General features: G+C 38.2%; 5 protein-coding genes and 1 long non-coding RNA gene across 11 annotated transcripts; 3 read left to right on the forward strand and 3 right to left on the reverse strand.

Annotated features, from left to right (window-relative positions):
* Positions 1–982: 982 nt before the first annotated feature.
* Positions 983–12,308, reverse strand: LOC106748406 (UHRF1-binding protein 1). Of its 4 annotated transcripts, XM_014626872.1 has the most exons (18): positions 12,118–12,308; positions 11,264–11,465; positions 10,967–11,158; positions 10,583–10,808; positions 10,345–10,511; positions 10,035–10,194; positions 9,657–9,914; positions 9,330–9,569; positions 9,175–9,201; positions 8,569–8,661; positions 8,291–8,478; positions 7,939–8,176; positions 6,639–7,861; positions 6,415–6,549; positions 5,670–5,681; positions 4,096–4,461; positions 3,814–3,961; positions 983–2,636 (listed from the first exon to the last, which is right to left on the reverse strand). In XM_014626872.1, exons 1-18 carry the CDS (start codon positions 12,159–12,161, stop codon positions 2,266–2,268), a joined length of 4,290 nt encoding a protein of 1,429 aa, XP_014482358.1. In that variant the 5' UTR covers positions 12,162–12,308; the 3' UTR covers positions 983–2,265. The 4 variants fall into 4 exon arrangements, with proteins under 4 accessions (XP_014482358.1, XP_014482360.1, XP_014482359.1 ...); XM_014626874.1 differs by lacking the exon at positions 9,175–9,201; XM_014626873.1 differs by lacking the exon at positions 5,670–5,681.
* LOC106748412 lies at positions 8,366–9,265 on the forward strand. Its single transcript, XR_001374755.1, has 3 exons — positions 8,366–8,454; positions 8,687–8,784; positions 8,924–9,265. It is a non-coding gene; the product is annotated as an uncharacterized LOC106748412 (long non-coding RNA).
* Positions 12,309–12,399: 91 nt separating the features above from the next.
* On the forward strand, positions 12,400–17,800 carry LOC106748409 (nucleolar GTP-binding protein 2). Of its 2 annotated transcripts, XM_014626878.1 has the most exons (3): positions 12,400–13,040; positions 13,493–15,702; positions 17,715–17,800. In XM_014626878.1, the coding sequence occupies exon 2, from the start codon at positions 13,498–13,500 to the stop codon at positions 15,685–15,687; it is 2,190 nt and encodes a 729-aa protein (XP_014482364.1). In that variant the 5' UTR covers positions 12,400–13,040; positions 13,493–13,497; the 3' UTR covers positions 15,688–15,702; positions 17,715–17,800. The 2 variants fall into 2 exon arrangements, with proteins under 2 accessions (XP_014482364.1, XP_014482363.1); XM_014626877.1 differs by lacking the exon at positions 17,715–17,800 and having other exon boundaries at positions 12,401–13,040; positions 13,493–15,812.
* LOC106748410 lies at positions 15,799–18,759 on the reverse strand. The gene is made up of 2 exons (XM_014626879.1): positions 17,808–18,759; positions 15,799–16,763 (listed from the first exon to the last, which is right to left on the reverse strand). The coding sequence occupies exons 1-2, from the start codon at positions 18,286–18,288 to the stop codon at positions 16,006–16,008; spliced, it is 1,239 nt and encodes a 412-aa protein (XP_014482365.1). The 5' UTR covers positions 18,289–18,759; the 3' UTR covers positions 15,799–16,005.
* A 105-nt stretch (positions 18,760–18,864) lies between these two features.
* On the reverse strand, positions 18,865–21,871 carry LOC106748411 (glucosamine-6-phosphate isomerase). 2 transcript variants are annotated; one of them, XM_014626881.1, is made up of 6 exons: positions 21,689–21,871; positions 20,705–20,854; positions 20,228–20,512; positions 19,766–20,124; positions 19,397–19,478; positions 18,865–19,197 (listed from the first exon to the last, which is right to left on the reverse strand). In XM_014626881.1, the coding sequence occupies exons 2-5, from the start codon at positions 20,826–20,828 to the stop codon at positions 19,401–19,403; spliced, it is 846 nt and encodes a 281-aa protein (XP_014482367.1). In that variant the 5' UTR covers positions 20,829–20,854; positions 21,689–21,871; the 3' UTR covers positions 18,865–19,197; positions 19,397–19,400. The 2 variants fall into 2 exon arrangements, with proteins under 2 accessions (XP_014482367.1, XP_014482366.1); XM_014626880.1 differs by having other exon boundaries at positions 21,618–21,871.
* Positions 21,809–26,357, forward strand: LOC106748408 (regulator of telomere elongation helicase 1 homolog). The gene is made up of 13 exons (XM_014626876.1): positions 21,809–21,895; positions 22,036–22,233; positions 22,379–22,796; positions 22,898–23,153; positions 23,230–23,484; positions 23,583–23,896; positions 23,968–24,174; positions 24,274–24,436; positions 24,512–24,769; positions 24,857–25,096; positions 25,189–25,650; positions 25,732–25,876; positions 26,040–26,357. Exons 2-13 carry the CDS (start codon positions 22,101–22,103, stop codon positions 26,111–26,113), a joined length of 2,925 nt encoding a protein of 974 aa, XP_014482362.1. The 5' UTR covers positions 21,809–21,895; positions 22,036–22,100; the 3' UTR covers positions 26,114–26,357.
* Positions 26,358–26,363: the final 6 nt, after the last annotated feature.

Consider the following 26,363-nt stretch of genomic DNA (forward strand, 5'->3'; position numbering starts at 1 on the left):
TAATATGTGTACAAGACGTATTCATTGTTACATAGAAGCGTACGTATCTCTCAAACTAAACGTAGAGATTATAAATGATTTGGATACCGTTCTAATAATATAAAAAGGAATAAAAAAACACACATTTTTGAATTTTTTTAACATAAACATTTCAGAAAAGGAACCACGAGCAAACTTTAGGAAGTTGATTTAAGCCAGACTTGAAATTACAGGAGATACATTGGCATAATTAAACCGCAATAAAAATTATATCCCTGCAATATAAAATGTTATTACTATATGTATAAATACGTTATACATAAGCAAATCCCTTCATTGTAAGTATGATATGTGTATTATAAAAGTTTATCTCGTTTATCTGATAGTAACAAAAACTGCAACACTTTAATCTTTCTGATTTCTATTCCTCTTTTACATATGTTATGCAAGCTTCTGTTCGTTGCGTTCACTAGTCAAATATAAATCGCGTAACTGCACACCGTCGCATACAATTGCAGCATCAACATAGACGCAAATTATCTCATACGATGCATATGTCGCGCCCGCGCGCGACTCTCGCAATGGTTTATTAGGAAAGTATTTGCCAAGGGAACGCATCGTTCGGAGCCGCATATAATCTAAATGGAAATGCGTATCTATGAAACATCGTATCTCAGATGTGTATTAAGAGCAGAAACATTCTACGTTATGAAACAAACCTTAAATTGCATCGTGTATTCATACGCACGCACTAAAAAAATACTTTCCATTTGTATAGGATCGACCAGCAATCCGTCGTAGAAACTAAATCTATCGAAATCAAACCCTAAGGAAGCTATTTATCTTCAAGACCTGGATCGTGAAATGAAAATTCGTACTCACTCCGATGATCTTAGCGACATACCGATCTTCTGCCTGGTCCATATTACATTTCCTTCCGTTAAAAATTCATTGTCGATTCGCCATTTCTAACGTTTATACAAATTACCCTCCCCCCCCCCCCCCNAGGACACTAGTGCGACTACTGTATAGATCAACATCTCCGAATTTTATACAGTCTTATTGGAACGCGTTCCATTCACATTGCCGTATTATTATTATGTATAATTTTCATCGTTTGATGAAGTCATTTAAATCAGTCATACAAAATTATGTTATACAATATCATGCAACCACACCAGGTCAATTCCCAATTTCAGACAGTCTATGTCTATCCGTAGGCTCGACTATTAATTATTAAGTTACAATTATATGCTCTAATTCATTGTGTTTCACGATACACTCTTTACGGATCTCGGTACACCTATGAGAATGATGTCAAAATATAGTCGATCGTGAAATCAATCAATATGTATTGCGATGTTCTGACTAGCGCGCTTTGCTTAATCAGTTATGCATACATATGTATCCTTCTGATATCCCAGCATGACGAGACTATATTAGATATTTCGATTGTTGTACAACAAACACACACAGGAGAACCGTGAAAAGGATATCCAGATTTTCTTCGAAACGTGCACTCGGAAGTCTAGCTCTATAAATAAAACCTCCGTCTCATAACGCTTCAAGACCATTGCTTCGCTTCCAGAAGGATGTCATGTATGCAGATGTGTAACAAAATGTGTGTACGTGCACAATATATACAGTCGTACGCAACTTTCAGTCACGCGATTGCTATCCGTAAAACGGCAAACACACACAGATAATCCTCTGTCATTCATTAGGAATTCATACCACCGATTCAATATCAATTTAACAGTGAAAGGAAACGCACGCTAATATATTGCAGTTTATTATCGCCTTGTACTCGATCGCAGTAAGAAAGTTGATATATATCCTCCACTCAAGTTTGCATACGTAAGTTCGCATATTATGCGCGAGCTATTATGCACATATTATGCACGATTCTTATCACTTTGTTTTAAGCAATAAAAGATCTAAACGGCAGTTACTAGCGTAATTACGGCAGACAAGAGTAATGTGTCCCGAAAGAATAACTATAGACCACCTCGCGCAATGTTTGCGGAGAAAATTAAAATCGAATAGTCTCTAATCCCTCGTTAATCCTTGCAAAGTTGAAACCTCGTAATATCAATATTTCCCATTCTTCCTCTCTTTTATAATCAGATAAACGACTGAATTTTTCGTGTGTATTATAAACGTAAATTTATCCTAAATTTATCAAAACAAACGTCTTCTCTCTCTCCTTATATCGGACATAGAAAAGACAGCCGATTAAGATTTATTAGAACTGCAACATTTGGAGCAATCGAAACAACTGGTATGCTATCTCTTAATAGACCACGAAGCTCTATTACTACCTGCAGGACCGCTTTCCATCCTTTGATTTCGCAGCTCGCTTATGGTTTCATGCAAGATCCGCTTTTCCTCTAGGAGGCTCGCAATATCGTTCTCCGCAGCATTCAAGCGAGATCTTATCACGTCTGACTCCTCTTTCACGCGCATTAATTTCGCATTCTCTTCCGATAATCTTTCCAAAGCTCCCATACGACGCCTCAGCTCTTCGTTATCTAGTCTCAGTTGTTTGCTGGATTGTCTCAGTGCATTCAGTTCCACCTCGCATCCCGTATTCTTAAGCGCATGATTCCCATCGCCCAATAATGCTGCATTCAAATCTCTCTCACTCACCATAGTTACTAAAAGAAAAAAGAAAAAAGAAGAAGAAAATCGTTATATAAACCAACTTGCGAATTACGTGAAAAGTTTATACAGAAACATACAAACATAACATATCCAGTTCATTTTGAAGTAGATGTTATAATTATAAAAATTTATAGTAGGGTATATATGTGCGTGTGTTCTTCACATCAATATCAAATATGTGCAGAGAGCAAGGATTGAAACCAACGTTAGAAAAATATTGTTTATATACCGATACTACTCTAGTTCACGCGATAACTGATATCCAACACCGATATATAAAATTTCTTGTGATGTGTTTTCTAAGAATAAAGTATGTAGTATCGACACAGAATCATTAGCCAAATTACTTCGGAATTTGATCCCCGGCAAAAAGAGAGAAATGGAGCTAAAATTTTCGTAAATGTCACGTTGTATTCAAGTTCTATTTAAAACACGCGCTATAAGTAATGTCAACTAAATGATGAGAACAGCAAATAACTATAAAGATATTAACGTATACACAATATATCGCAAGTAATAGCATGACATTTCATGAAGTTACATGTACATTACATAACTTAAAAAAAATATATCATATTTAATTTCTCGTAATTAAGATACAATATAATGTAATCATATTCATAAGATAATAAAATATGTACAATTGAAAATAGAACGGTCAAATAATATTCATGTGAAAAGTTTTCCTTCGCCCACCGCGTAAGATAATGAGTCACGCTCATTTAAGTGTATGTGTGTGTGCGTATCTAAAATATATTCTATCTATATATCAAATATATATCTATATATCGAATGAAATATCACTTTAAGCGGTGCAATAATCATAAGCAGCGAGATCTAAAGCTACTCGTCTACGTGTGTTATATCAATGCTCACATTCGAAAGGCCGCCTGGGTGCACAGAACAGTTATGCGATATGTAATATTAATTACTTCCCAACAGAAATCTGCCACTTGCGCAATGTAAAAGACCTACGTACAACATGAGATATCGCAGAAATACATGTATATTTACAGGCGTAAAAGGACGATGTAACCAAGATGAAAAAAAAAAAAAATACGGAAAAGAAAGATCGATCGATAGCTCAGTAATGAACTGCAAGTGGCAGAAAGAAAGAGAGAGAGAGAAAGGGCGAGAATGATCGCGACTCTCTTGAATGGCGTTACTTACCGACGGGTTCAATGTGAAACACACCGCTCGTATCCCGCGCTATCCTAAGCTTGGAAATATTCAAATCTATTGGGATCGGGCCTGGGGAAGTTATGTTATTTGGCGGACGATCTTCGTTTAAACGTAACGATATATTTTCTAAGTATATCTGAAATAAAATAACGTGTGCTTGCAATAAACTGAAACGGTACATTCTCCGTATAAAAAGGAGATTGTCCTTTCGTGTATCCAAATTCGACACAACCTTGTGAGAATATAACGTATATATATATATATATATACCTGCATAGGAATCGGCTTGGGTATGATCTCGTCCTCCACCAGATCTGCCAAACCCGTCACCGAGCTCATCGACAGCGCCATTGCTACGTTACCGACTTTCATCTCTAACTTGTCCTCGAATAAATTCATAACACTCTCTTTATCATGCACATTGATGACGGACGTACAGGTGTCTTGCTCAGGCAATCTAGCGCGGTCTTGAGGTGCTCGCTTACTACTGTCGTTCGTATTTTGGCTAGCGCCCGAAAGTCTACGGGAGTCTTCCTTATTTTTCAATTCATGATCCAAACGCAGTTTAACGCGCGATCTGCAGTCAGAATCTGATGGCAACTCTACCCAGCCACGTGATCGCGAGCTGAACTTGGTCTATCAAGAAAACAAAATGCGTAAATGTATTAAATTTATGTATTCTTGAGAAACTACATAATATATATATCTAACAAAATATCTATTTTTATACCAATTTTAACTTAACTGCTTAAAATTGTAATACTATATTGCAGTAGGGGCAAAATGATTTACCGACACTGAATGAATTATGAAAATTCTTTCTATACGTTAGGTGCGACTTGAAGATGGAACGTAAGTTGGATGTACATTAAATATAAACCTTAGTTTTAATTCCAGTATATTCAAAGGCGTTATTCGACTTGTTAATTATTTGTAAAAATCGATTCTTAAACTGTGTTAATATAAGAGACTTCTCAAATTCCAAGCCATTTTGGGTTAAGAGATTTAGCGTATTATTAGTTATAGAAAATATATCATTCAGATGCAAAAGCATATATAGACGCGCCGCAAAGCAATTCAACATGGAATCTAGTGTGTAAAGCGCATTGTTAATAATTTTATCTACAATATATAATATATAAAGCAAGTGAAGTGATGCGTGTATCTACAATATTTAACAGTCAGGTCTAGCATATTATTATTCCTTTATCGCAAATACTATAACGCAAGCTTTTTGTAACTTGCAAAACTAACCGATAACATACCATACAAATATTTCATTACCACATCCAGTTAATGGAAGTTCCAAAATTAAATTTGCTAACTTTGTAATATACAAAAAATTAAAAAAATCAAACTGCAATCTGCAAACTGTGAGCTCTTTCTAATTTAATAATGAAAATGATGATTAAATCTGGCAAATCTTAAAGTTATTTTATCGAAATAAAGTAGTAGTAGTAAAGTTTTATCGAAGTAAAGTGTAGACAAATAAACACGTTAAATGCAATCCGCTTGTTTTAATAAACCTAAGCAACATCAAGCAAAAGAATAATTATCATATAAATATACAAGTGACTATTTGCATAAATATTTGTCTATTTGGCTGGTTTTTTCCGGTATTAGAATTTACACACCTATTGATAAAGGTATAGAGTGCGTAATTATAACGAGAGAAGGAGAGAATTAATCGTTTGAACTAATCGGGAATAGCAGTAATTCGTATTGATTTTAGAAAATTCCCATTACAACAGAATGCCTAATAATAATATAATTTAACTCGATAACAACGCATGCACATTTTTGATAATGTCTAAGATTAATATGTATGAATGTTTTGCCAATACCTTTCTCTTGACCTGCCACAAGTGCCACATAAAAACATTCACAAGAGAAGGAGAGACGCGGGAGAGGCATGCAAAAAAAGTTAAGAGACAAAAATTGTATGAATACACATTTATAATATCAACTGGTTGTAATGTAAAAAAAAAAATAATAATGAGCAAATTACTGCAAGACTACTCAAGTATTAGTTGCTTATGCACAAGTAACTCACTATTTCAAATGTATACTCTAGATGTGGAAAGGTTTACTATGATTAATAAATCACAAAATGTTCAATGCTTTCTTTTCTGAAGCATGGTTATGCACGTGGAGAAATAATTTTCTTATGATTCAAATTCAAATATTACCAAATTATTTCAAATATAAGAGAGAAAAAGAGAGAAAGATAGATTTACTACGGATATATAATATTTACATCTGAAATATATTTTGAATCCACAGATATTGTCAAATTTTGACTTAATTTTGTGAACAATGTTATGATATCTCTGGAATATTAACAAGCTACATCGTGTGAAAATAATGAAGATTTTTTAACATAAACGTAAAAGAAGAAAGAGAATAAATTTCTTATTAGCAATACAATTAATAATCAATTTTATCCGTCCAAAAAGAGCATAATTATAATATAATAATAATATATATAGTAATATGTATATAGCATAACGTAAATATGTATAAATATGTATATATGTATAAATATATATCTTATATCATAGTAGTTAGCACACCAAATCTCTAACTCACCTGAAATTCGTCCCAAGGAATGGACGAACACTCATCATTATCAATGTTAGAGACCTGAACCTTAATGGCGGACGAATAGCCACAAGACTGTTGTATAAATTCGACCTTTGACAGCTTAAACGTTGCCATGGAAACCTGCAGAGAGAAAATGTAAGATTCTATTACCTATTCCAATGATAAACATGAAAAATTCGCGTTCACGATCGTCACAAGTAGTCACTCACCAAGTCTTTCCTCTTGCACACGCTGTCCATCGATTTCTCGCTTTGCGTATCCGGCGTCTCTTCTACCACTTCGGTAGCTTCCTCCACGGCTGTTATCCTAATCGTGTTGTCGATGCCGAATACCGCGTCTATCTTGCCTTGATCCTGGAGGTTCACGAGGACATAATTCTCGCTGTCCGAACTAACGTCGCTTCTCATCGATACCGTGTCGCTACTACCATCTTCCGGAGAAGCCTTCAGAGCTGAGTCGATCGACGTCATTAGATTGCTGAATCCCTTTTTCATGGACGAGAGACCGACATTGAAATTATTTGGGATGAAGGGTGTGTTGGAGTCCGATTTGCTTTGCTTATGCGCCGTAGTTGCTTCCGCCGATTGTCGGAGCACGTTCTTCTCGTCGCTCTTCTCGCCGCCGATGTATTGCAGCCCGCAGGACTCGGGAATGCACCAGATCGCGTTCACCGGGCCGACGTGCTCGCCTTTCTTCGTGCCGTTTTGCTTGAAAGTGACAACCGGCTGAGTCGCTGGCGCGGAATGCGAATAATCCATCGACAGCATCGAGGACGCTTCGCTCTGCGGCGTCTCCACGTCGTTGCTCGTGTTCATTCTCTTGGCGTTGAAATCGACACGCGCGCTTACTTGGCTGGTGTGCCAAGCGACGGACGACCCGATCAGATCGTCCGCTATGCTAGACGAGTCGGGAACGACGGATTCCAAATCGCCGCCGGAGTTCTCTTTACCGGGCGTGTGCGACGGCATCACGAACGTCACCTCCACCTGCGGTATCAACGCGCCTATGACCAACGATCCGCCGCTTTCGATCTTCAAGATCTTATTCGAGTCCACAGCCAGATACGTGGCCATCTCGGACAGTATCTCCGACAATCTGAGCAGGAACAAATACTGATAGTGATTTATCTGTACGCTAACTAGATTGCTTATGTACGCGAGTCCGTGAATATCCGCGGCCGAGGGCTTTTCCGGGACCGATGAATCTGTAGTGAAGTGACACCACAATGTCAGAGGAAACGCGTCCAAAAACGGCACAGGTCGATTCTGACCGACGGCTCGTGCTCCGAAAAAGTCACCCCACACAGGCTCTAAGTTGCAGCACCATACATCTTTCGCCTCGGTCCATAAAAGTTCTCGGTTCAGCTGGCGAATCAGTTCATTCACGGAATTGCTGCTGAAATTTGGCGGTATCTGTCTGATATTGTCAGCGCCTGAAATAGAGATACGCGAGAGGATAACGAGAGGAAGATCTATCAGATTCAGATGTTTGCGCAAGATATTCGTATACCTCCGCAGTGTGCCAGGAATTTTTCTGTCACCACGTGAAAATCCCCCGATTTACTGGGAAACTCAGCCCCAAAGAACATTTGTCCCATTTGAAAAGCATTCAGGCACTGTGCCAAGTCCGCCCTGGAAGATCTTTCTGTTGATCGGACGTTCGTTATAGACGCTCTGGAGGTTTGAAGGTGCAGAGACTTTGGCCTGTCCTTTTGGTTCGGATAATCCTGTTGGCTTTCGAAAACTATCTGAAATTATACATCGACATTATTAAGATAAAAATGCGACAATTATAGAATGTACATTAAGTACGCATGATGCAGTGATGCCAATGATGTTGTGGCTCGGTGCCATCAACTTACTCTTGGTAGTATAGCCTCTATCTTTACGTCGAAATACATTAAACGCGTAGAACTGTGCGATAGCTGCTTGTTTTTCCCTATAAGAGAATGGTGAAGATTCAATGCGAAAGAATTAAACCAAAGACACGAGCAGACGTCGAAGTTCACTTGGATGGGATTAAGCTGTACGTAGAATTTCGGTGGTGGCACTGAAAAGTGATGTAACGCGTTATGTGATGATAATTAATAATTAAGTTATCGTGTATCGTATAAAAATATTTGCACAGATATCTGCTTACATGGGAAAGTTATGTCCCCGGGATAATAGTAATAAGTAAATTCAGCGTGAAGTATCGTCACATCTTCTGGAAGACAGAATCTGTCGCGGTCACCTAAACAAAAATTTTGCTTAAATAGATACAGCAAAAACTGTAGAACTAAGGAAAATAAAATCTGATTCCTAAACAACAAAAGTGATATTTCCAGCTATCGTCGGATTGGGTTTCACACATGCGGTAACCATGTTTTTTCTTCTATTATGATACAATTATTCGAAGCATTAAGATTGCATTTGTACAACACACGACCTAACATTTCTACGAAAAGAAAATCTAGTTATAATGCAAGTGATATGTGATATCAACATTGTTTTAGATAAATCACTGCAATGGCTTAATACAGTAACGATGCGGGAGAGAGATAATCTGCACCGCATTGAGAGACGCTGCAGATTAATCTTAAATGATTTAACATCAGTCATCATGACGAGAAATCGAATAAATAATGGAACAAATCGAAAAGCGATACAACAAATCATTTCCGTCAAACTAAATATTACGCTAGAATTTCAAGTGCAACGTTACATCAACACAAGCACAGATTACAGCTACTGATCTATTTTGTACCTGGTGTATGCTTCTTCCTCGTTTGAGCTGTGCAATTGTCAAATGAAATAATTATTGGTAAACTTGACTGATAAGAAACGTAACGTATCTCATTAAACAGCACACAAGCCTGACGAATACTTAAATGTGTACGTTATACATAAAATGTATAATACCTGTGATAAATTCCTTGGGCATCGGATTACGCGACGTCGTTGTCACTTTGTACAAGGTAAAGTCGTCGATCCTGATGATGATGCACGTCGTCATGAGCTTGGCAAGCTGCTCCAAGACATAATTCTTCACTGGATTGCCACTGGGGTGTTGCGACTTCTTCTGCTCGGACGGAGCTACGTTCGTGTTCTGCGGTTGACTGTTCTTTTCCAGATTTTCTCCAGAACCTTTCGTCGTACTACCTGTACATCGAGACAGAATACATTACATAAATGTTTATATATCGGCCTACACACATAACCGATTTATATTAACCGATATTCACAAACCTGCGACGTTTCCCTGACTTCTCGTCAATGGGGAGTGTTGCGTTCTACCGGAATCAATGAGATCCATAAACTGACTTCGAAACGAACTCAACGATTGCTGCAACCACTGACTGTGAGGTGTGGCATTTTCTTTGTATTTGGCCCAATGCTTCCTATCTGCCATCGCCAAATGATATGGATAATAATCAATTTGAAATTTCACTAATGAAATTTGCAGCGCGCCACCCTCCATAAGATCAGGATGTAGAGATCTGCCTCCTATTATTTTGATAGCAAATAAATATTATGTATAATGCATATATGACATAGTAGTTAGAGTTTTTCTAATGTGCGATTTAGCCATAAGCCACGAGCGATATAAATTTCCTCCAAACTTACCGCCAGCATCATCACACAAATGGAGATCAATACGCTGAGAAAGAAAGTGATATGACGTCTCTACAACATCGTATCTTGTAAATATCTTCGATATCGCTGTGTTACATTGACTCTTCGTTCTACTTTGCTGAGATACCTGGGCTTGATATTCTGGTAAGACCTTAAATTATAGAGAAATATAAATTGAAAGTAAAAATAATATATAATATATATAAATGTATATAAAATAATAGAAATATAAATTGACAGAGAGATTATATTAGTTTTATGATACTCCATAAGAGGAGAAAATCAAATGAACTGTACAAACCTCTAATTTCCTTGCGGCTTTTGTTTTCCGTTCGAGAATAGTCGCTTTCTCGATAAGTCCACCCAAAGAGTCGATGAAATGGAGCGCAGCTTTTAGCTGCGAGTCTGTTAACACCCACAAAAGATCATCCAAAATGATTACTAGCCTGGAGCCCATGACAAAGCAATCTGCAAGGAACACTTAATTCAGTAATGGTGCAAACAACACATTCACCCACATTTCAAGCTACTCTACAAACCTGATATTCTTTTCTTTATGGTAATTCGACACCTAGCTTGGTTTGTAAGCAACCGAAGTGGTGTCAGATTCTTGTCCTTAGTGCTCTGGGCCTCTATTCTAAGAGTTTGCCATTCTAACTCTTTAAAAATAAGCAACTGCCCTCGATCAGGATCCTTTACTCTAGTGGTTCTGAGATCACATCGTTGCCATGTTGCTGACTTGGATTCCACCATGATCCGATTCATCTAAATAATGCATTACAAGTTGTTAATGTGAAAAGCAAAACATATTTAGTTTAATTTACTGTTTTAATACTGAGTATAGACTTACGTGTATACTCTTTATTATATATTATCGTAAATATTATGTAAACTCATCATTATGACTGGTATGAATTTCGTACCTGAACTGAGGCAATGAATGCAGGACTTTTAAATGTGACCAACACAATATTAACAGCAACAGTTATTCCATCGATTACTTTATGTATAAAAGAATATTTTGCAGGACCTGCATATGATGATATACCCTGCGGGGAAGACATGCTTCTTAAATCTTCACATGTTTCTACATCTATATGAACCTCATCCAAACTCTGCAAATAAAATAATTGTATTATTTGCATAAATAATAAATAAGCTCGGTATATGGATGACAGTGTGTATAATTGCACATGTGTGCATATAAAAATTTTATTTACCAAAAAAATAGGAACACTTTTTAGTTTGGTCCATTGTATACGAAATGAAACTTTATTGCACCAAGCATTAGTTAGTCTTAACCATGATGGCAGCTCTAGTAAATCTGTGAGAACTATTTCATCGAGTTCTAAATTTGTCAGTTCTCCTTCACCCTTGAATGTGCTCAGATTTATTTTGTCAGCTGATAGATTCTTGGTAAACCTATAATGTTTATAGAAAAATGGCTCGACATGCATATACTCATGTACTATTAGTTGCGAAAGGACAATGAAGCAAATAAATTTTTCATTAACTGTATTTATTGCTTAGTTAATATAGATATTAATTAGCACATATGATGTATGAATTTCTACACAAAGAAATATTATATAGTTAACAAAAGTTATATGGCGCTATTTGCTGATTCAGCCAATTTGCAAAAATGACTTTCATTGCCGAGTAAAAGCGAAATAAAACCATCTATCGGTAGGATATGACGAGTGCCTCAATTATAAGAATGGGGATAGATAGATATATATATATATATATATAGAGAGAGAGAGAGAGAGAGAGAGAGAGAGAGAGAGAGAGAGAGAAAGAAAGAAAGAGAGAGGTGGAGAGAGTACTTTCTCTTCCAGCTGCTACTGTAAATATATGTCCGACAAATTATTCATGCCAAAAAGACGGAAAATATGCGACACGTTGGTACGATTCGCGATAAGACGAACGTTTAAAAGATAAGAAGGCTTAAAGAAACGTAGAGCGTGACGTGTGGCTCGCTTATACAAAAAGGGTGGATGCATTTTTTCCCGGAGTGTCACTAAACCGCGAAACCATACGTCTAAGTTAATTAATCGTGGTCACGCGGACATACCTCGACAAGTGTTTCAGCAACTGATTTTTGATGATCGAAACCATCTTTTGATTGCTGCGGCAAACCTAATTCTTGCGGCGACTAATACGTCTCAGCATGGTTAGTTTGACACCACATATTTACGACGATCTCCACAGAGATTTCTACTTATGTGTGCGTCCACGAATGAAACGTTCCCTCCCCACCTTCTCAGCGCGGAATTTCTTCCACGAATTGTGCCGCGAAGTTGCTTATATTGTGTGGAGCGTTTCGCGCATGCGCGTACGGAATCGGCTATTGACAGTATACCGGGTGTCAGCGTAAGGTTATCTCTGATTTCGTCTCAATTACATGCGATTGCATCGATATTTCCAAGTGCTAACTTCAATTAATTCAATTTCTCGCTTCTGTTTGCATTGTGAACGAGATGATAATCGAGAAAGTAACGCGAATCAATGGCCCGAATTATCTTACAAAGCGATATAGTATCAACAAGAACTGAAATCGGCCACAAATTATTCAGACGTACTCTCGGAGTGACATTGTCGAGTATCGAATGCGATTCCAATCGTCACTATGGCTGCTACCGCGTACAATTGAAAATAAGTTCATTTCCTGAGATTCCTGTGATTTTGTTACACGAATAATGAATAATGAAAATACCTACAGATATATTAAAAAATTCTTTCCTAATAATTAAATATTTTGTACACGATAAACATACAAGTTCTATAAGGTCTGTTCTTTACTACACCTCAATTTTTCGATAGATACGGCAGCGGCTCGTAGCGGAGACTCCGAAACTAACAAAAAGACCGGGCACGTGGCCATTTAACGTGTGAGACGCATGTAAATTTTTGTTTATGTCGTTTTTGTTACATATGTTGAGTAATTATTAAATTTGTGAGTTATTTATATAACTTAAGGGAAACAACATATTACTGGTAAGTATATTTTCGTCAATTATCATTTATAATCCTTTTATATTAACTCTGAGTACGTACGTCTTCCTTATACGACGTGTATAGGTTATTTTGTAAAAAGTTTCGAGAAATATTCTTTTCTATTCGTATAATTTATGAGAGCCATTCTAATTAATCAACTGAATATTGAAACATATAATTATCAAAATTATTTCATATCAGAATAAACGGTCTTGCTTAAATTCTTTCAGTCCCACTTTCCCTTTAGTTTTAAATATGTATTTAATGTTACATATAGAAAAATAACCAATGCTAACGTAAAATAAATGTTTGAACTTATTATGGGGCATGTATATAACCAGATGTGATCAAAAAGGTTGAATTCGTTTCTACAATATGAACATCACTTGGTTGTTTCTTTTTATATATTCTGTTCATATTCCGGAAAATTTAAAGTGGTGTGTTTATTACAGACATAATGGCAAAATCACGAGCTACCAATAAACCTCCGCGGAAGGAGGGTTTCAATCGTTCAGGACATAGCATGAATCCCGAACGTCCCACGGAAGGACTGAAAGGTGTCGCTAAGGTACGAACTAAAGCAACCATCAAGAGGCTGCAGATGTATCGTAATCAAAAACCAAAACGTAATCGTGTTGGCAAAATCATTAGTCCTGCGCCATTTCAAGGTTGGAACAAGTCTGGGACTATGTCGCGTGTGGAGCCATCTCAAAGATGGTTTGGCAACTCACGAGTCATTTCACAGAACGCTTTACAGAAATTCCAGGCTGAATTAGGCGCAGCTATGAAGGATCCCTACAAAGTGGTTATGAAACCCACTCAATTGCCTGTGACTTTACTTCAGCAGAAAGCAGCGAATGCCAGAGTACATCTGTTGGATACGGAGAGTTTCGAGAGCGTCTTCGGTCCGAAAAAGGTCAGGAAGAGGCCTAATTTAATGGTGACTTCATACAACGAGCTGCAAAAATTAGCCGAGGAGAAAGAAGACACTTACAGCAAGGACAAAGACACGAAAGATCATGATCTTATTCGCGAGGACACGGGCGTGAAGGATGCGCAGAGAGACTGGGTGATGGCAGCGGGACAAAGCAAGAGGATATGGAACGAACTGTACAAGGTCATCGATTCCTCCGATGTTGTCCTACAGATATTGGATGCGAGAGACCCGTTAGGCACTAGATCTCCGCCTGTGGAGAAATACTTGAAGACTGAGAAATCTTACAAGCACCTGATATTCATTTTAAATAAAGTGGATTTGGTGCCGACCTGGGTCACACAGAGATGGGTGGCTATTCTGAGTAAAGAATATCCAACGGTCGCCTTCCACGCCTCTCTGACGCATCCTTTCGGTAAGGGCTCCTTGATCAATCTGCTGAGACAGTTCGCTAAATTGCACGTCGACAAGAAGCAGATCAGCGTGGGTTTCATAGGATATCCCAACACGGGAAAGAGCTCCATCATAAACACCCTGCGCTCCAAGAAGGTCTGCAAGGTAGCGCCTATCGCCGGCGAAACAAAGGTGTGGCAATACATAACTCTGATGCGCCGCATCTATCTGATAGACTGTCCCGGTGTCGTTTATCCGTCGGCGGAAACCGATACGGAAAAGGTGTTGAAAGGGGTCGTGAGAGTGGAACTCGTTCAGAACCCGGAGGATTACGTGTCCTCCGTTTTGGAGAGAGTGAAGCCCGAGTACATGCGTAAAACTTACAAGATCGAAGAGTGGGAAGATCACGTTGATTTCTTGGAGAAGTTGGCGCGTCGAACAGGCAAGCTCTTGAAGAAGGGGGAACCTGACGTCACGATCGCCGCGCGTATGGTGCTGAACGATTGGCAACGCGGTAAATTGCCGTTTTACGTTCCACCAATAGGTTTCGAGGAACCGTTATCTAAGCAGCAAGTAACCAGCAATAAAACGCGAGATGATAATACGGCAGAAGCTATCGATAACGGGGAGATAGGAAAGGTTGATAATTCATCTAAGCAGGAACCGGTAAACAATCAGATAACGGTAATGCAAAACTTTAAGAAAATTCGCGTCGGTTTGCTATATTCCGGCGACGACGTGAGAAATGACCTCTACGCGGATCAATCTCTCGAGGTAGAAGATGAAAATAGCACAGAGAGCGAATCGGCGGATGAATCGGAATTGAAGGATAGCTCGCGTACAACGGAAGACAAATCAAACGTAAATCCGCAAGAACCGAACAATTCGAATAATTTGGAAGATAAAAAATGTTATGAGACTGAAGGTAAGAAGAGCAAAGATGATGTTGAAAAGAACGACGGGAATGTAGAGAGAAAAGTGTCGGCGGGAGGAGACGATAATGAGTGTTCTGATGCGGAGATTCATTTGCCTGTCGAACAAGATAATCTGAAGCAGAGTGTGTTCGACATCGTGGACAAGAATTACGATTCCAGCGACAGTGAGACCACCAGGATGGAATGTAGCAGCGGCACATTCGTCGTCTCATCGGTGCGCTCCGTGGGAAGTGCGAAAACGTCGGAGAAAAAATTAACGAGTAAACAGCGAAGAGCCATAGAACGCGCCGACAGGAGGAAAAAGGTCGGGAGCAATTTCTACGAAGTCATGAATGTGAAGAACAGGAATAGAAACAGGAAAATCCCCAAGGTCAAGAGGAAATAATAGTTTCGTCAAAAGGTGATTCTGCGTTTAGGCTTGTAGCAGTCGTGAGGATTTGTACATAGCAAAAGTACACAGTACTCTTGTACATATGGTATAAAAAAAAAATACACATTTTTTTTCTTATATATGTCTAGTTCGTAAAATTCATATACCACGATTCACGTTAATTAGTTGCGCTATATCGTCAGTTTTACATATGACTTACGGAATAACGCGATACACATGTCGCGTTACGTGTAATAATTGCTATATGGAATGCAATACTCTTCGCATTAATAAGATAATGCATTTGGCACCGGGGAGCGGATTATCTGCATCTTAAATCCAGTTGTGTTTAACATAATATAATACAACTATGCGTAATCGTTGGAGCAACACGTCATTGCCTCGGTATGATACCATAATATTTTTTATTTTGTCGTAGTTGAATTCCGTCTCCTTCGTGTCCAAAGTGAGGACTTTGAGCATAAAGCACACGTGGGTAAATTCGAGTTTGGCGTCGCCCGGCAGTTTCGCGTCGAATTCCTTCCTCGAGTACGGCCGTGTGTCGCAGTCCATGCGCTCCAACACGCTTATCAACGTCTCGTGGTAGAGATCTATCAGCTCGTCGATATGATTCTCCTGCACCTCTTCGGTCGTGCTGGAAAATAGGTAGAAGACCATTTCGCGCACCGGACTGAGGAACAGGTAGTTCTGGAAGTCCACGAACTTGACGTCGTCCACACGGCCCTCCTCGTCCCGATGGAACATAATGTTATTCACCCAAAAGTCCGAGTGAATAATGCTAGACCACGGCTCGTCCGGCGTGGCGGTGAAGAGGGAATTCGTCTCGTCGATCGCGGTGTCCAATACCGCTTTGCACCGGTCAATGTGCACGGCTATGTCCGGATCTTCCTGCATCTTGTTCAGCATCACATTGTGCACATCCTCAAAGTCTTTGACCTTGAAGTCCAAGCACTTGGCGCGTTTCTTCAGCATCTCGAAATGCTCCGGTCTCTTCTCCTTGGTCGCCATGCCCAGTGCGTGGAACCTCGCCATCGCGCGTATCGCGACTCTCGAGTGTTCGAGGTCATAGCCTGCTCGGGCAAACAAAAAATTCGATCGTTACGCTTGTTATTTCGCGGTGTGTATTGCCCACCAATATTGACGTTTCGATACATAAACGTTCTGATGTAATTGTGAGTACTTGAGATTTTTAGATAAACGGTAAGGACACCACGATCATGTGATGCATCATGTGATGCAATCTTAGCGATTTCACGCGGAACGTTCTCTTCACGGCTGAATTTGCAGACAGATCATAAAATTCATGATATGTGGACAAAAAGAGGAAGATTCATCGCTCTTACGAAGAAAAGCAATATCAAGGATCGACGTAACAGATTGCGTTTGTGTCGCTAAAATCATAAATCGTGCTGATAATAAGAGGAAAGATGTTACAAGATGACACGAGACGAATCTTGATAAACGATTTACCCAGACTGCTATTTTCAACGCGAAGAGTTAGATCCATTAGTTATGTATTGAATCAGCATAAATATTTATGCCTTCTGTATCTATCAATCTCTCTGTATGATATAAAGTACCCGATTAGATTTTTTGTTACGAAATAATGAATTGTTGATAACTGATGTGAGAGAAATACATATGGAAAACACATACTTACAATTTAGAAAAGATACAATTGCGCATTGTTGTGCATTAGCGCGCTTATATAAAGAAAAGTCGATTCATCCATCATATTTTTTACACATATTATTCGAATAATGTGATCGAAAAATAAATATTCCACGAGATGATACTTCATATTTGACGTCAGAGATCTTATATCGGAGCAAAGTGTAAACATTATATCACGTAACATTTAATCTGGTACTTTAGGCGATACGGAGAAATGTACTATTTGACTTCTGAGTTGATGCGATCTTTCACAGATTTGTTTTCAAAATAAATTTTTAAAAATAAATCCAGAGAAAGAACGCAGCACTGTTCGAGAAAGCCAAATTAAGCGCGTCATGCTTTTTCAGGGTGGAGTTTCGCGCGATACAACGCAAACATTTGATCGATATCTCGAGCGATCGTCATCAGGATGTCATCACAACGTGCCTACTCATCGCTACCTTTAGCCCTGACGCCGACGTAATAATCGCGTGCAGTCAAATTTTCCATCAAGATAACCGCATCGTCGTCGAACTCGATTTCCGGGTCCAGTGACATCCGGGACTGATAATACTTCGGCAATATGTCGAACAGCTCATCCTCCCGCAGACCTGCCTCTCTCTCCAATTGATTGTAATAAGGCAATATGTTCTCGTACATGAAGATCTCCTTCTTGAAGGTGAACGGACTGTCGAACATATTCCGCTGATAATTCGTCGGCGGTGACATCTTCGCCACAAGGTGAAGATCCTCCTCGTCTGCATCGTCGTCGCGCTTGATGACTGCGTGAACGCTCAGGATGGTGCTGCCGTAATTCTCGCCGGGCGGCAGGAGGTTCTTCGTAGTGTAACGCACCACAATCAGGCGATCGTCAAACGTACGCCTCAACAGCGGCTGCAGCTCGCGCAGCTCGATCGTCTTCAATTGATATTCGTCGCCCATGATCGCTCGGCAAGGAAGAAGATGCGCACACTTTGTTTCGCACTTGTCGTTCTTCGTGCTCGACTGACACTGCCGATCACAATTGGCCAAGTTGATGTCCGAGCGTGATGGTCTCGTGCTTTCCTGCTCCCACCAGCAGATCCACCGCTCCCACTGAACAATCAACTCATAATACAGAGACCGTGCAGTTCACCTCCTCTATTATCCGTTCAATCTTTATGCGCTTAGTCATGATTATGCAATGGTATCATGACACGTACGCGCTCCGGCGCCGAATGAGATAAATCTTCGAAAGGGAAGAGGCGTTACTTGGTCGATTTGCGCGCTCTCCGGCTACGCCATCACTGATCTACCGCGCCTGCGGCGTTAAAATAGGAACGGCTGATTCTCCGTTTCTCTTGATTACTTAAGCAATTTGACCTCGTTTTTCGCACGGAGGTCCCTCAGTTTCTCTCAAATGATTCATACATTCCACTTGCTGTTCGTCCGACGGCGGTCACCTTTCAATCAAAATATTTATCACGCCGGAGAAATAATTTATTAAAGAGAGGTTCCTGTAATAAACATACGAATGTATAGACAAAGAGGATATATATTTATTTTGGAAAGAGTAGAGAAAACACAGTAATACAAAAATATATTTCCCTGATATTTATATGGCAGTTTGCAAAACGACGTATAGAATAGAAATCTTTTTTATATGGAAAGTATGAAGTAAAATAATGAATATAAAAATGTTGCATTATATGTTGTAATTTCTCAATCACAGCGCGATCGCCTGCATGTTGATACTACTCTTGATTGTTTGGAATTCTTCTCGTATAAATCCGTCATAATAAAAATCCTTCTTATTCCATTAAAAATTCATTCTTCTCTCTCGATTAATTTATCATGAACATCTGCTAAAACCTGCAAGGAAGAAAGTATGGTGAACCGTATACCTTTAGAGTCAATTACAATTTACACAAAATATAACAAAATTTACGAGAATAAGTGCGCGACACATGTGGCGTGTGACACGTAACAAATTTTTACGGAATAAAAAGGGAAATGTGAACATGGATTTTATCGATGAAATTTGTTAATTACAGAAACCCTGGATAAGTACCATTTTAATCGTTTTGCATTGTACGACGGGGGATTGCAGGTCCATCTTCCTCAATCAACTTGAGGTGTACATCACTGAGGGCCTAAACAACACTCAAAGTAATTACAAATATACATACAGATATAAACATATATAAATTGAATAGGTAAATGTATTTGGGTGATTATATACGGATTATATAGATTTACGTGAAAACTTCTCCATCCTACCGATTTAGCATGCTTTCAATTTACCATACAGAGATGCCAAGAAAGGTTTACACCTTAGATATATATAGATAGATTCCAATTTACCATGCAAAGATACCGAACCAAAGAAAAATGTGCCTTAAATATATATAGAAAGAGAAAAAAAAGATAGATAGGTTACCTTGAAATATTTCACCGTTTTCACACGTAACTCCAAAGTCGCGTCCTCATCGCAAATTATGATTGTACGTGGATGTTGTTGAAACGCAGATACCGTCCACATATGATTGATACCCTCCTCTATCGCTTTGTAAAGCGCAAATGCTTTATGAGAACCGGTGATAAGAATCATTACTTCCTTAGCATCCATTACGGTGCCAACGCCTACAGTTAACGCCTGTTTCGGCACTTTGTTGATGTCGTTGCCAAAAAATCTCGCGTTAGCCTCCAAGGTGTCGTGCGCGAGAGTCTTCACTCTGGTACGAGAAGCTAACGACGAGCCCGGCTCGTTGAAAGCTATATGTCCGTCTGGACCGATCCCTAATTTCACAAAATTAGCGTCGCGTAAAATCATCTTCACACGTACAGCATCACAGATTAACGTTAAGAACTCCGGCGTTCTCAAAAATACTATCATACCAACCTCCGATAAATAATTCTACTCCACCAGCCTCTTTAATCTTCCTCTCAAAGTCGTCGCACTCTTTCTCGAGATCAGGCGCGTTCCCATCGAGTATATGCACATTCTTCGGATTGATATCTATATGTTTGAAGAAGTTGTGGTACATGTAATGATGATAGGATTCCGGATGATCTCTCGGTAAGTCGACGTACTCGTCCATGTTGAACGTCTTGACATATTTGAAGGAGAGTTTTCCTGCCTTGTGAAATTCTATGAGCTTCTTGTACATTCCCAGAGGTGTACCTCCTAGAGAGTTTGAACAGAAGAGAGAGAAAGAGACATAAAAAAATGAATGAGATATGTATATTCTGACTGATATCGTTTTGTTCAATTAGCCTGTCCTGAATTCATATTCTTATATATAAGTCAGATTACTTTTCACACATTAATGAGATATTAGAAAAATAAAATATATAAAAGATAAAAGTCACCATGTACCTGTAGGAAGGCCAAGTACAAAATATTTGTTTTCATTGGGATTAAAGTCTTTGATTTTCTTTAAGACATACTTTGCAGACCATTCCGAAACATAGTCTACCGAGTCACAGATTACCAGACGCATCGTGAATGTTCAATTACAATCATACACTGCAAAAAGAAAAAAAAATAGACACATAATTAATATACGTGATATATGTGCAATTGTATAAAAATAACAAGATAATTCGAATATATGATCAAAAGGAAAATACATATGTATTTTACTTTGAATATAAAACCATATAGCGAAGCATAGTTAATAAGCACTATACTGGTTAATTAAGTATACAAATTTATTAAAGACAATTTAATGGATACAAAGCGTTGTTAATGAGCACAAATCGTATTCGTTAATACATTTATGTCTCTGAGATAAGCTTCCGACACTGACCTTTTATCTTATATTGATACCAAAAAGGAGTTGGGAATATTGAGCGACTGAACGTTTTAAAATTCATCGCGTTCATTTCAAATATTACCGAGCGAAATTATATCTTGTTAGATTATCAATGATTAAGTGTCTTCGTACGATTCACTCAAAGTTACAACGGAATGTGAATGTCCGTTATATTTGAAAAGAGCAACCAAAATATCGCGTCCGTATTGTGCGATTGGAGAGATTCAAATTTCAGAATTCTTAAACCTTACGTTACTTCCTTTGTCATCTTCCGATCACTTTCTTAATACACGGAACATTATCTTCGAGGTCAACAACCAACGCTTGTTGACCTTCAACTCATCGTACGTGGTAAGAAAGAAGAATCGTTCTATTGTTCTTCTAATTAATTTTCCCCGCTTATATCGCGATAGAATAACGTTACGGATTCGTTTATGGATAAATAAACCAATAAGAAATAATTTAAAAACGTACAAATCTGTTACGTGAATAGTGCCGTGTCTGCTGCGGCTGTTCCACCGGTTGATCAGCTGATTAACACTAACCTAATCTCAAGTTGTCTCCTCCCGGTAAGTGGATGGCCCACTAAATATTTTTCAGTCAGCACAGTTTTCTCATCGAAACAAAAATCCTTATCGCAGCGTTATCATATAGATATAGGTAGAAACCAAAGCTCTCCCACTACCCGTCGTACTTCTCATTGGTTAAACTCAAACTCAGCTGCGGAGATATGTTCAACGAGTCACGGTGAGGTTAGTAAACAAGAAGTTCCGATCGTACCCTCTGTACTTTCCATTCTGAGCGCGTATAGTTCAGCTGAACTTTCTGCACTCGTGCAGAAAAAATGTACGTAAAGCAGCGTTTTGCCGAGTGAAGTTAGGTTGGGTTGCAGGCGGGAAAATCTGTCATAATTGCAAAGTGTTGCTGCAATTAGTATATTTCTAATCAACCTACAAGATGCCAGATATCACGATTAATGATATTATTGTCAGCTTCCCTTTTAAACCGTATCCCGTACAGGAGGAATATATGCGTAAAGTGATAGAATGTCTGCAAAATGGTCAACACGGTGTATTGGAATCTCCCACAGGTATGTATTTTTATTTACATGCACGCACATGTATTTACGGTTGAAATTTAGGAATTTAGTTTACGGTTTAAAATAACAATTTCGTATTCATATATTTTAATATTTCCTACATTGATTTTTTGCTAATTGAATAAATATTATACAGGCACTGGAAAGACTCTTAGTCTGTTATGTTCCTCGTTAAGCTGGCTTTTAGCGAAGAAAGCTCAATTACAAGCTCAAGTAATAGCAATTGAGAAGAAAGACCTTGGAGGGAATTTTTTTAAGCATTTAACCAGTGGACTTGAAAAAGCAGCAGGAGTACCTGACAATCTCCAAAATTTTGGTTGGGCCATGCCTAAAGTCATTTATGCATCTCGAACACATTCTCAACTTTCTCAAGCTATGCACGAGTTGAAGAGAACCTCGTACAAGCATATATCCACAGCTGTGCTGGGATCTCGAGATCAATTGTGTATTCATCCAGAAGTTTCTAAAGAAACAACAACTTTTAATAAGATACATATGTGCCATTCCAAAGTAAAGTCAAGAACTTGTTTTTATTTCAATAATGTTGAGACCAGGTATCTATAATATCTAAATATCTGAAATAAATTTCAATATAAACAGAAAAAATACAAGAGAATATATATATGTATATACATATAAATTTTGATATTTTTAGAAAGGATGATCCTACCTTTAGGCAAGAAATACTAGATATAGAAGACCTAGTTAAAGCTGGACAGAAGCACAAGTGCTGCCCTTATTTCTTGGCAAAGGAATTAAAACAAAGCGCGGATATCGTTTTTATGCCTTATAATTATTTGCTTGATCCTAAAACACGCAAGTCACAAGGTATAGACTTACAAAATACTGTAGTATTGCTGGATGAAGCTCACAATGTTGAAAAAGTTTGCGAAGAAGCAGCGTCATTACAGGTATAGAAACAAATATTTATTCCCTTGATATTTAATATCTATTACATAATTAAATGAACATTGTGTATATTTGCAGATAAGTAGTACAGATGTTGCAATGTGTATCGACGAAGTAACTGGAATAATGCAAGATATAGCTAAGGAAGCGGAACTACAGAATGACTTCCTAACAGAAAATGTCCAAAGAGATTTCACAGCGGAGGATTTATGCATCTTAAAGGCGATGTTTTTGGAGCTGGAGAAAGCGATCGATTCCATTGAACTGAAAAATCGTAACGAAGGAGACACTTTGCCAGGTGGATTTATTTTTGAACTGCTTGAAAAAGCTGAGGTAGGCAATCTTAAAGTTCTTTAACGTCATATTATTGAAATAATACATGAAATAATACATGAAATAATACATCGCTGAATACACCATTTTCATAACAGTTGACACATGGCAAAGAGCAAATCGTGGTGGAGAAATTGGAGAAGATCGTCTTGTATCTCACAACTACCAGTACTTCGCCATTTGCGAGGAAGGGAAATGCTCTGCAAAAATTTTGTGATTTACTGAAGATTGCGTTTAATAGCGGTGCTTCTATCGTGCGTCACATGGAAAAGGTGAAGCGCTGTTACAAAGTTCATATACAGATAGAAGAACAGAAGAAGAACTATAAGAGTGACATTTGGGAGAGCAAAAAGACAACGACAAAAGCTGACGGAAAGCTTATCAGTTACTGGTGTTTCAGTCCTGGTTTCGGGTATGAATCAATAGAAAAGATACATTATTTGAGTCATATTGAGATGCTATAACGATAAATATATTTTACAGTATGCAACAAATGGTAGAACAAGGGGTACGTTCGGTGGTGCTCACGAGCGGTACATTATCTCCGTTGAAACCATTTATATCCGAACTTGGTATACCAATCGCCGTTCAATTAGAGAATCCGCATATTGTGACGAAGGAACAAATGTGTGTTGGTGTTCTCAGCCAAGGACCGGATAATCACCCGCTTAATTCGTCTTACAATACCAGGTAAACGTTACTGCCAATAATCTACCGGTACTGTCAATAATACATCATCAATAATCGCGATAGTCTTTTTTTCGTCATAATCCTTGTACCCCTCCACAGGAATGATCCGAAATACATTGCGTCTCTTGGAAGAACAATATATAACTTCAGTTGCATTGTACCTCACGGTTTATTAATATTTTTCCCTTCATATCCGATCATGAAGAAGTGTAGGGACGATTGGCAAAATATGGGTCTGTGGACGCAAATTACCGAGCGTAAGGTAACGAACATGCAAATTTATGTGTACCTCACACGACGCAGAGTATTTTCTGATACTAATTATACCGGATAACAGCCTATTTATGTAGAACCCAACTCTAAGGATGGATTTGTCAATGTGATGAATGAGTATTATCAAAAGATCAAAGACCCGTCGTGCAAGGGGGCCGTTTTTATGGCGGTGTGCAGAGGAAAAGTCAGCGAGGGTCTGGACTTTGCTAACGCGAACGGCAGGGCTGTATTAATCATCGGTCTTCCGTTTCCGCCTTTGAAAGACCCGCGAGTTATGCTGAAGCAAAGATACTTGGAGGAAATAAGAACTGCAGAAAAACAGGTGTATAAATCCGTAAATGTTGACACTTAAAGATAATGACACTGTGATAATTTTAATGTGGTACTCACGAATAAATTTAATGTTCAGGGTTTAACAGGGCAAGAATGGTATCAGCTCGAGGCATCACGGGCTGTTAATCAAGCTATTGGTAGAATAATAAGACATAAAAACGACTATGGTGCTGTGATACTCTGTGATTGTAGATTTGAGAACCCAAACTTTAAGAAACAATTGTCTGCTTGGCTCAGGCCGTACGTCAAGAAATTTACGAATTTCGGTATGATCACAAAAGAATTACGGGAATTCTTCAGATATGCAGAGAGTACCGTAAGTTTTTTACATTCTAATTGAGTGCATTTTTTTAAATGTAATTGTACAGCTATTAAATAATTTATTTTAACTCACGAACGCGACTCCAGCTGCCGCAACCTGATGCCACTCACTCACAATATGGGAATAATATTGTTCCACTACCTGCTGTGGGTGCCAGATTTGAAACAACGGTGCCACACTCGCTCAAACAGAAAACACAAAGCAATATCGTAACAACGAAATCAACAAATGATAGCTTTAATCTAGATATGTATTTGAACGAAAGTGCAAAAGACAAACAGTCACTGAAGCCACAATCCTCGATCAATTTTAGTACTTGCAAACTAAAAGACCATCAGAGTACTTGCGAACTAGCAAAGCACGTCAATGAGCCAGCCGTGAAACGTAGAAAAATTAATATTTTGCCACCTAAAGTTGATACATATTTTTCTGGCCCTTCCACCGTTCCATCAGCAGATCCGGGAAGTAATTCTATAAGTTTCACACAAAGTGATAAAGAGGCCAATAAGGATGACAAAAAGACACTGGGAAAACAATATTTAAAAGATGTAAGTATAAAATTGTTCAATGATGTTTCTAAAAAAAAAGTAGAAAATGATGCAACCTTAATTTAAATATAATGCTTCAAGGTAAAACAGGCATTATCAGTGAGTGATTATAAGTTGTTCGCAACAATGATACAGAGATATACACAAAGTGGCGATTTCGATGAATTGCTGAAAACATTATCGAGTTTATTTCCACCGAGCAGACAGTTGCAACATTTATTTATAGGTAACTATTATAGATAAGTGTAAGATATCTTTTAAAGATTAATAAGCAATAATATATGGTAAAAGATGATGAGAGGAAAAACTGTAATCTTTGATATCAAGTTGTATATACAAAGTGATTCAAAGATATTTAACTGGAAAAATATATCTTGTGTTATTTTCAGGATTTAAAAGTTTTCTGAAAAAACAGCATATAGCGACATTTGAGAATTATACAAAGAACTTAAAACGTCCTTAGTTGTATCAATTTAGAATATTTAAAAGGTATTATACGGATATATTGGATCAACATGTATATATTTTTATTTATTTTATCATATAAACTATTTTTGGTATAGATTAATAAAAAGGAAAGAATCATTAATAAATATTTCCGTGTTTTTTAACAATTGATTAAACTTCATGCTGAATATAAAATGATGTAGATATCATCATAGTGAGATCAAGAAAAGATTTGAAAGATATTTCCCATTTATGTAGTAACAGTA

This window comes from Dinoponera quadriceps, unplaced genomic scaffold (assembly GCF_001313825.1).
Source record: "Dinoponera quadriceps isolate SergipeBrazil2010 unplaced genomic scaffold, ASM131382v1 scaffold2183, whole genome shotgun sequence".
NCBI lineage: Eukaryota > Metazoa > Arthropoda > Insecta > Hymenoptera > Formicidae > Dinoponera > Dinoponera quadriceps.

Coding starts and splice junctions, on each gene's coding strand:
- LOC106748406 (XM_014626872.1), bottom strand. CDS start 12,161: ATGGTTTCGATCATCAAAAATCAGTTGCTGAAACACTTGTCGAG. Junction 11,159..11,263: donor AAAGTGTTCCTATTTTTTTG/GTAAATAAAATT, acceptor TTTTATTTGCAG/AGTTTGGATGAGGTTCATAT. Junction 2,637..3,813: donor GTTTCACATTGAACCCGTCG/GTAAGTAACGCC, acceptor TTTTTCTTTTAG/TAACTATGGTGAGTGAGAGA.
- LOC106748409 (XM_014626878.1), top strand. CDS start 13,498: ATGGCAAAATCACGAGCTACCAATAAACCTCCGCGGAAGGAGGGTTTC.
- LOC106748410 (XM_014626879.1), bottom strand. CDS start 18,288: ATGGGCGACGAATATCAATTGAAGACGATCGAGCTGCGCGAGCTGCAG. Junction 16,764..17,807: donor CGTCGGCGTCAGGGCTAAAG/GTAGCGATGAGT, acceptor TTGCCCGAGCAG/GCTATGACCTCGAACACTCG.
- LOC106748411 (XM_014626881.1), bottom strand. CDS start 20,828: ATGCGTCTGGTAATCTGTGACTCGGTAGACTATGTTTCGGAATGGTCT. Junction 20,513..20,704: donor TGTACTTGGCCTTCCTACAG/GTACATGGTGAC, acceptor CAAACTCTCTAG/GAGGTACACCTCTGGGAATG. Junction 20,125..20,227: donor AGTAGAATTATTTATCGGAG/GTTGGTATGATA, acceptor TTGTGAAATTAG/GGATCGGTCCAGACGGACAT.
- LOC106748408 (XM_014626876.1), top strand. CDS start 22,101: ATGCCAGATATCACGATTAATGATATTATTGTCAGCTTCCCTTTTAAA. Junction 23,897..23,967: donor TGTTTCAGTCCTGGTTTCGG/GTATGAATCAAT, acceptor TATATTTTACAG/TATGCAACAAATGGTAGAAC. Junction 24,770..24,856: donor TAAGAACTGCAGAAAAACAG/GTGTATAAATCC, acceptor TTTAATGTTCAG/GGTTTAACAGGGCAAGAATG.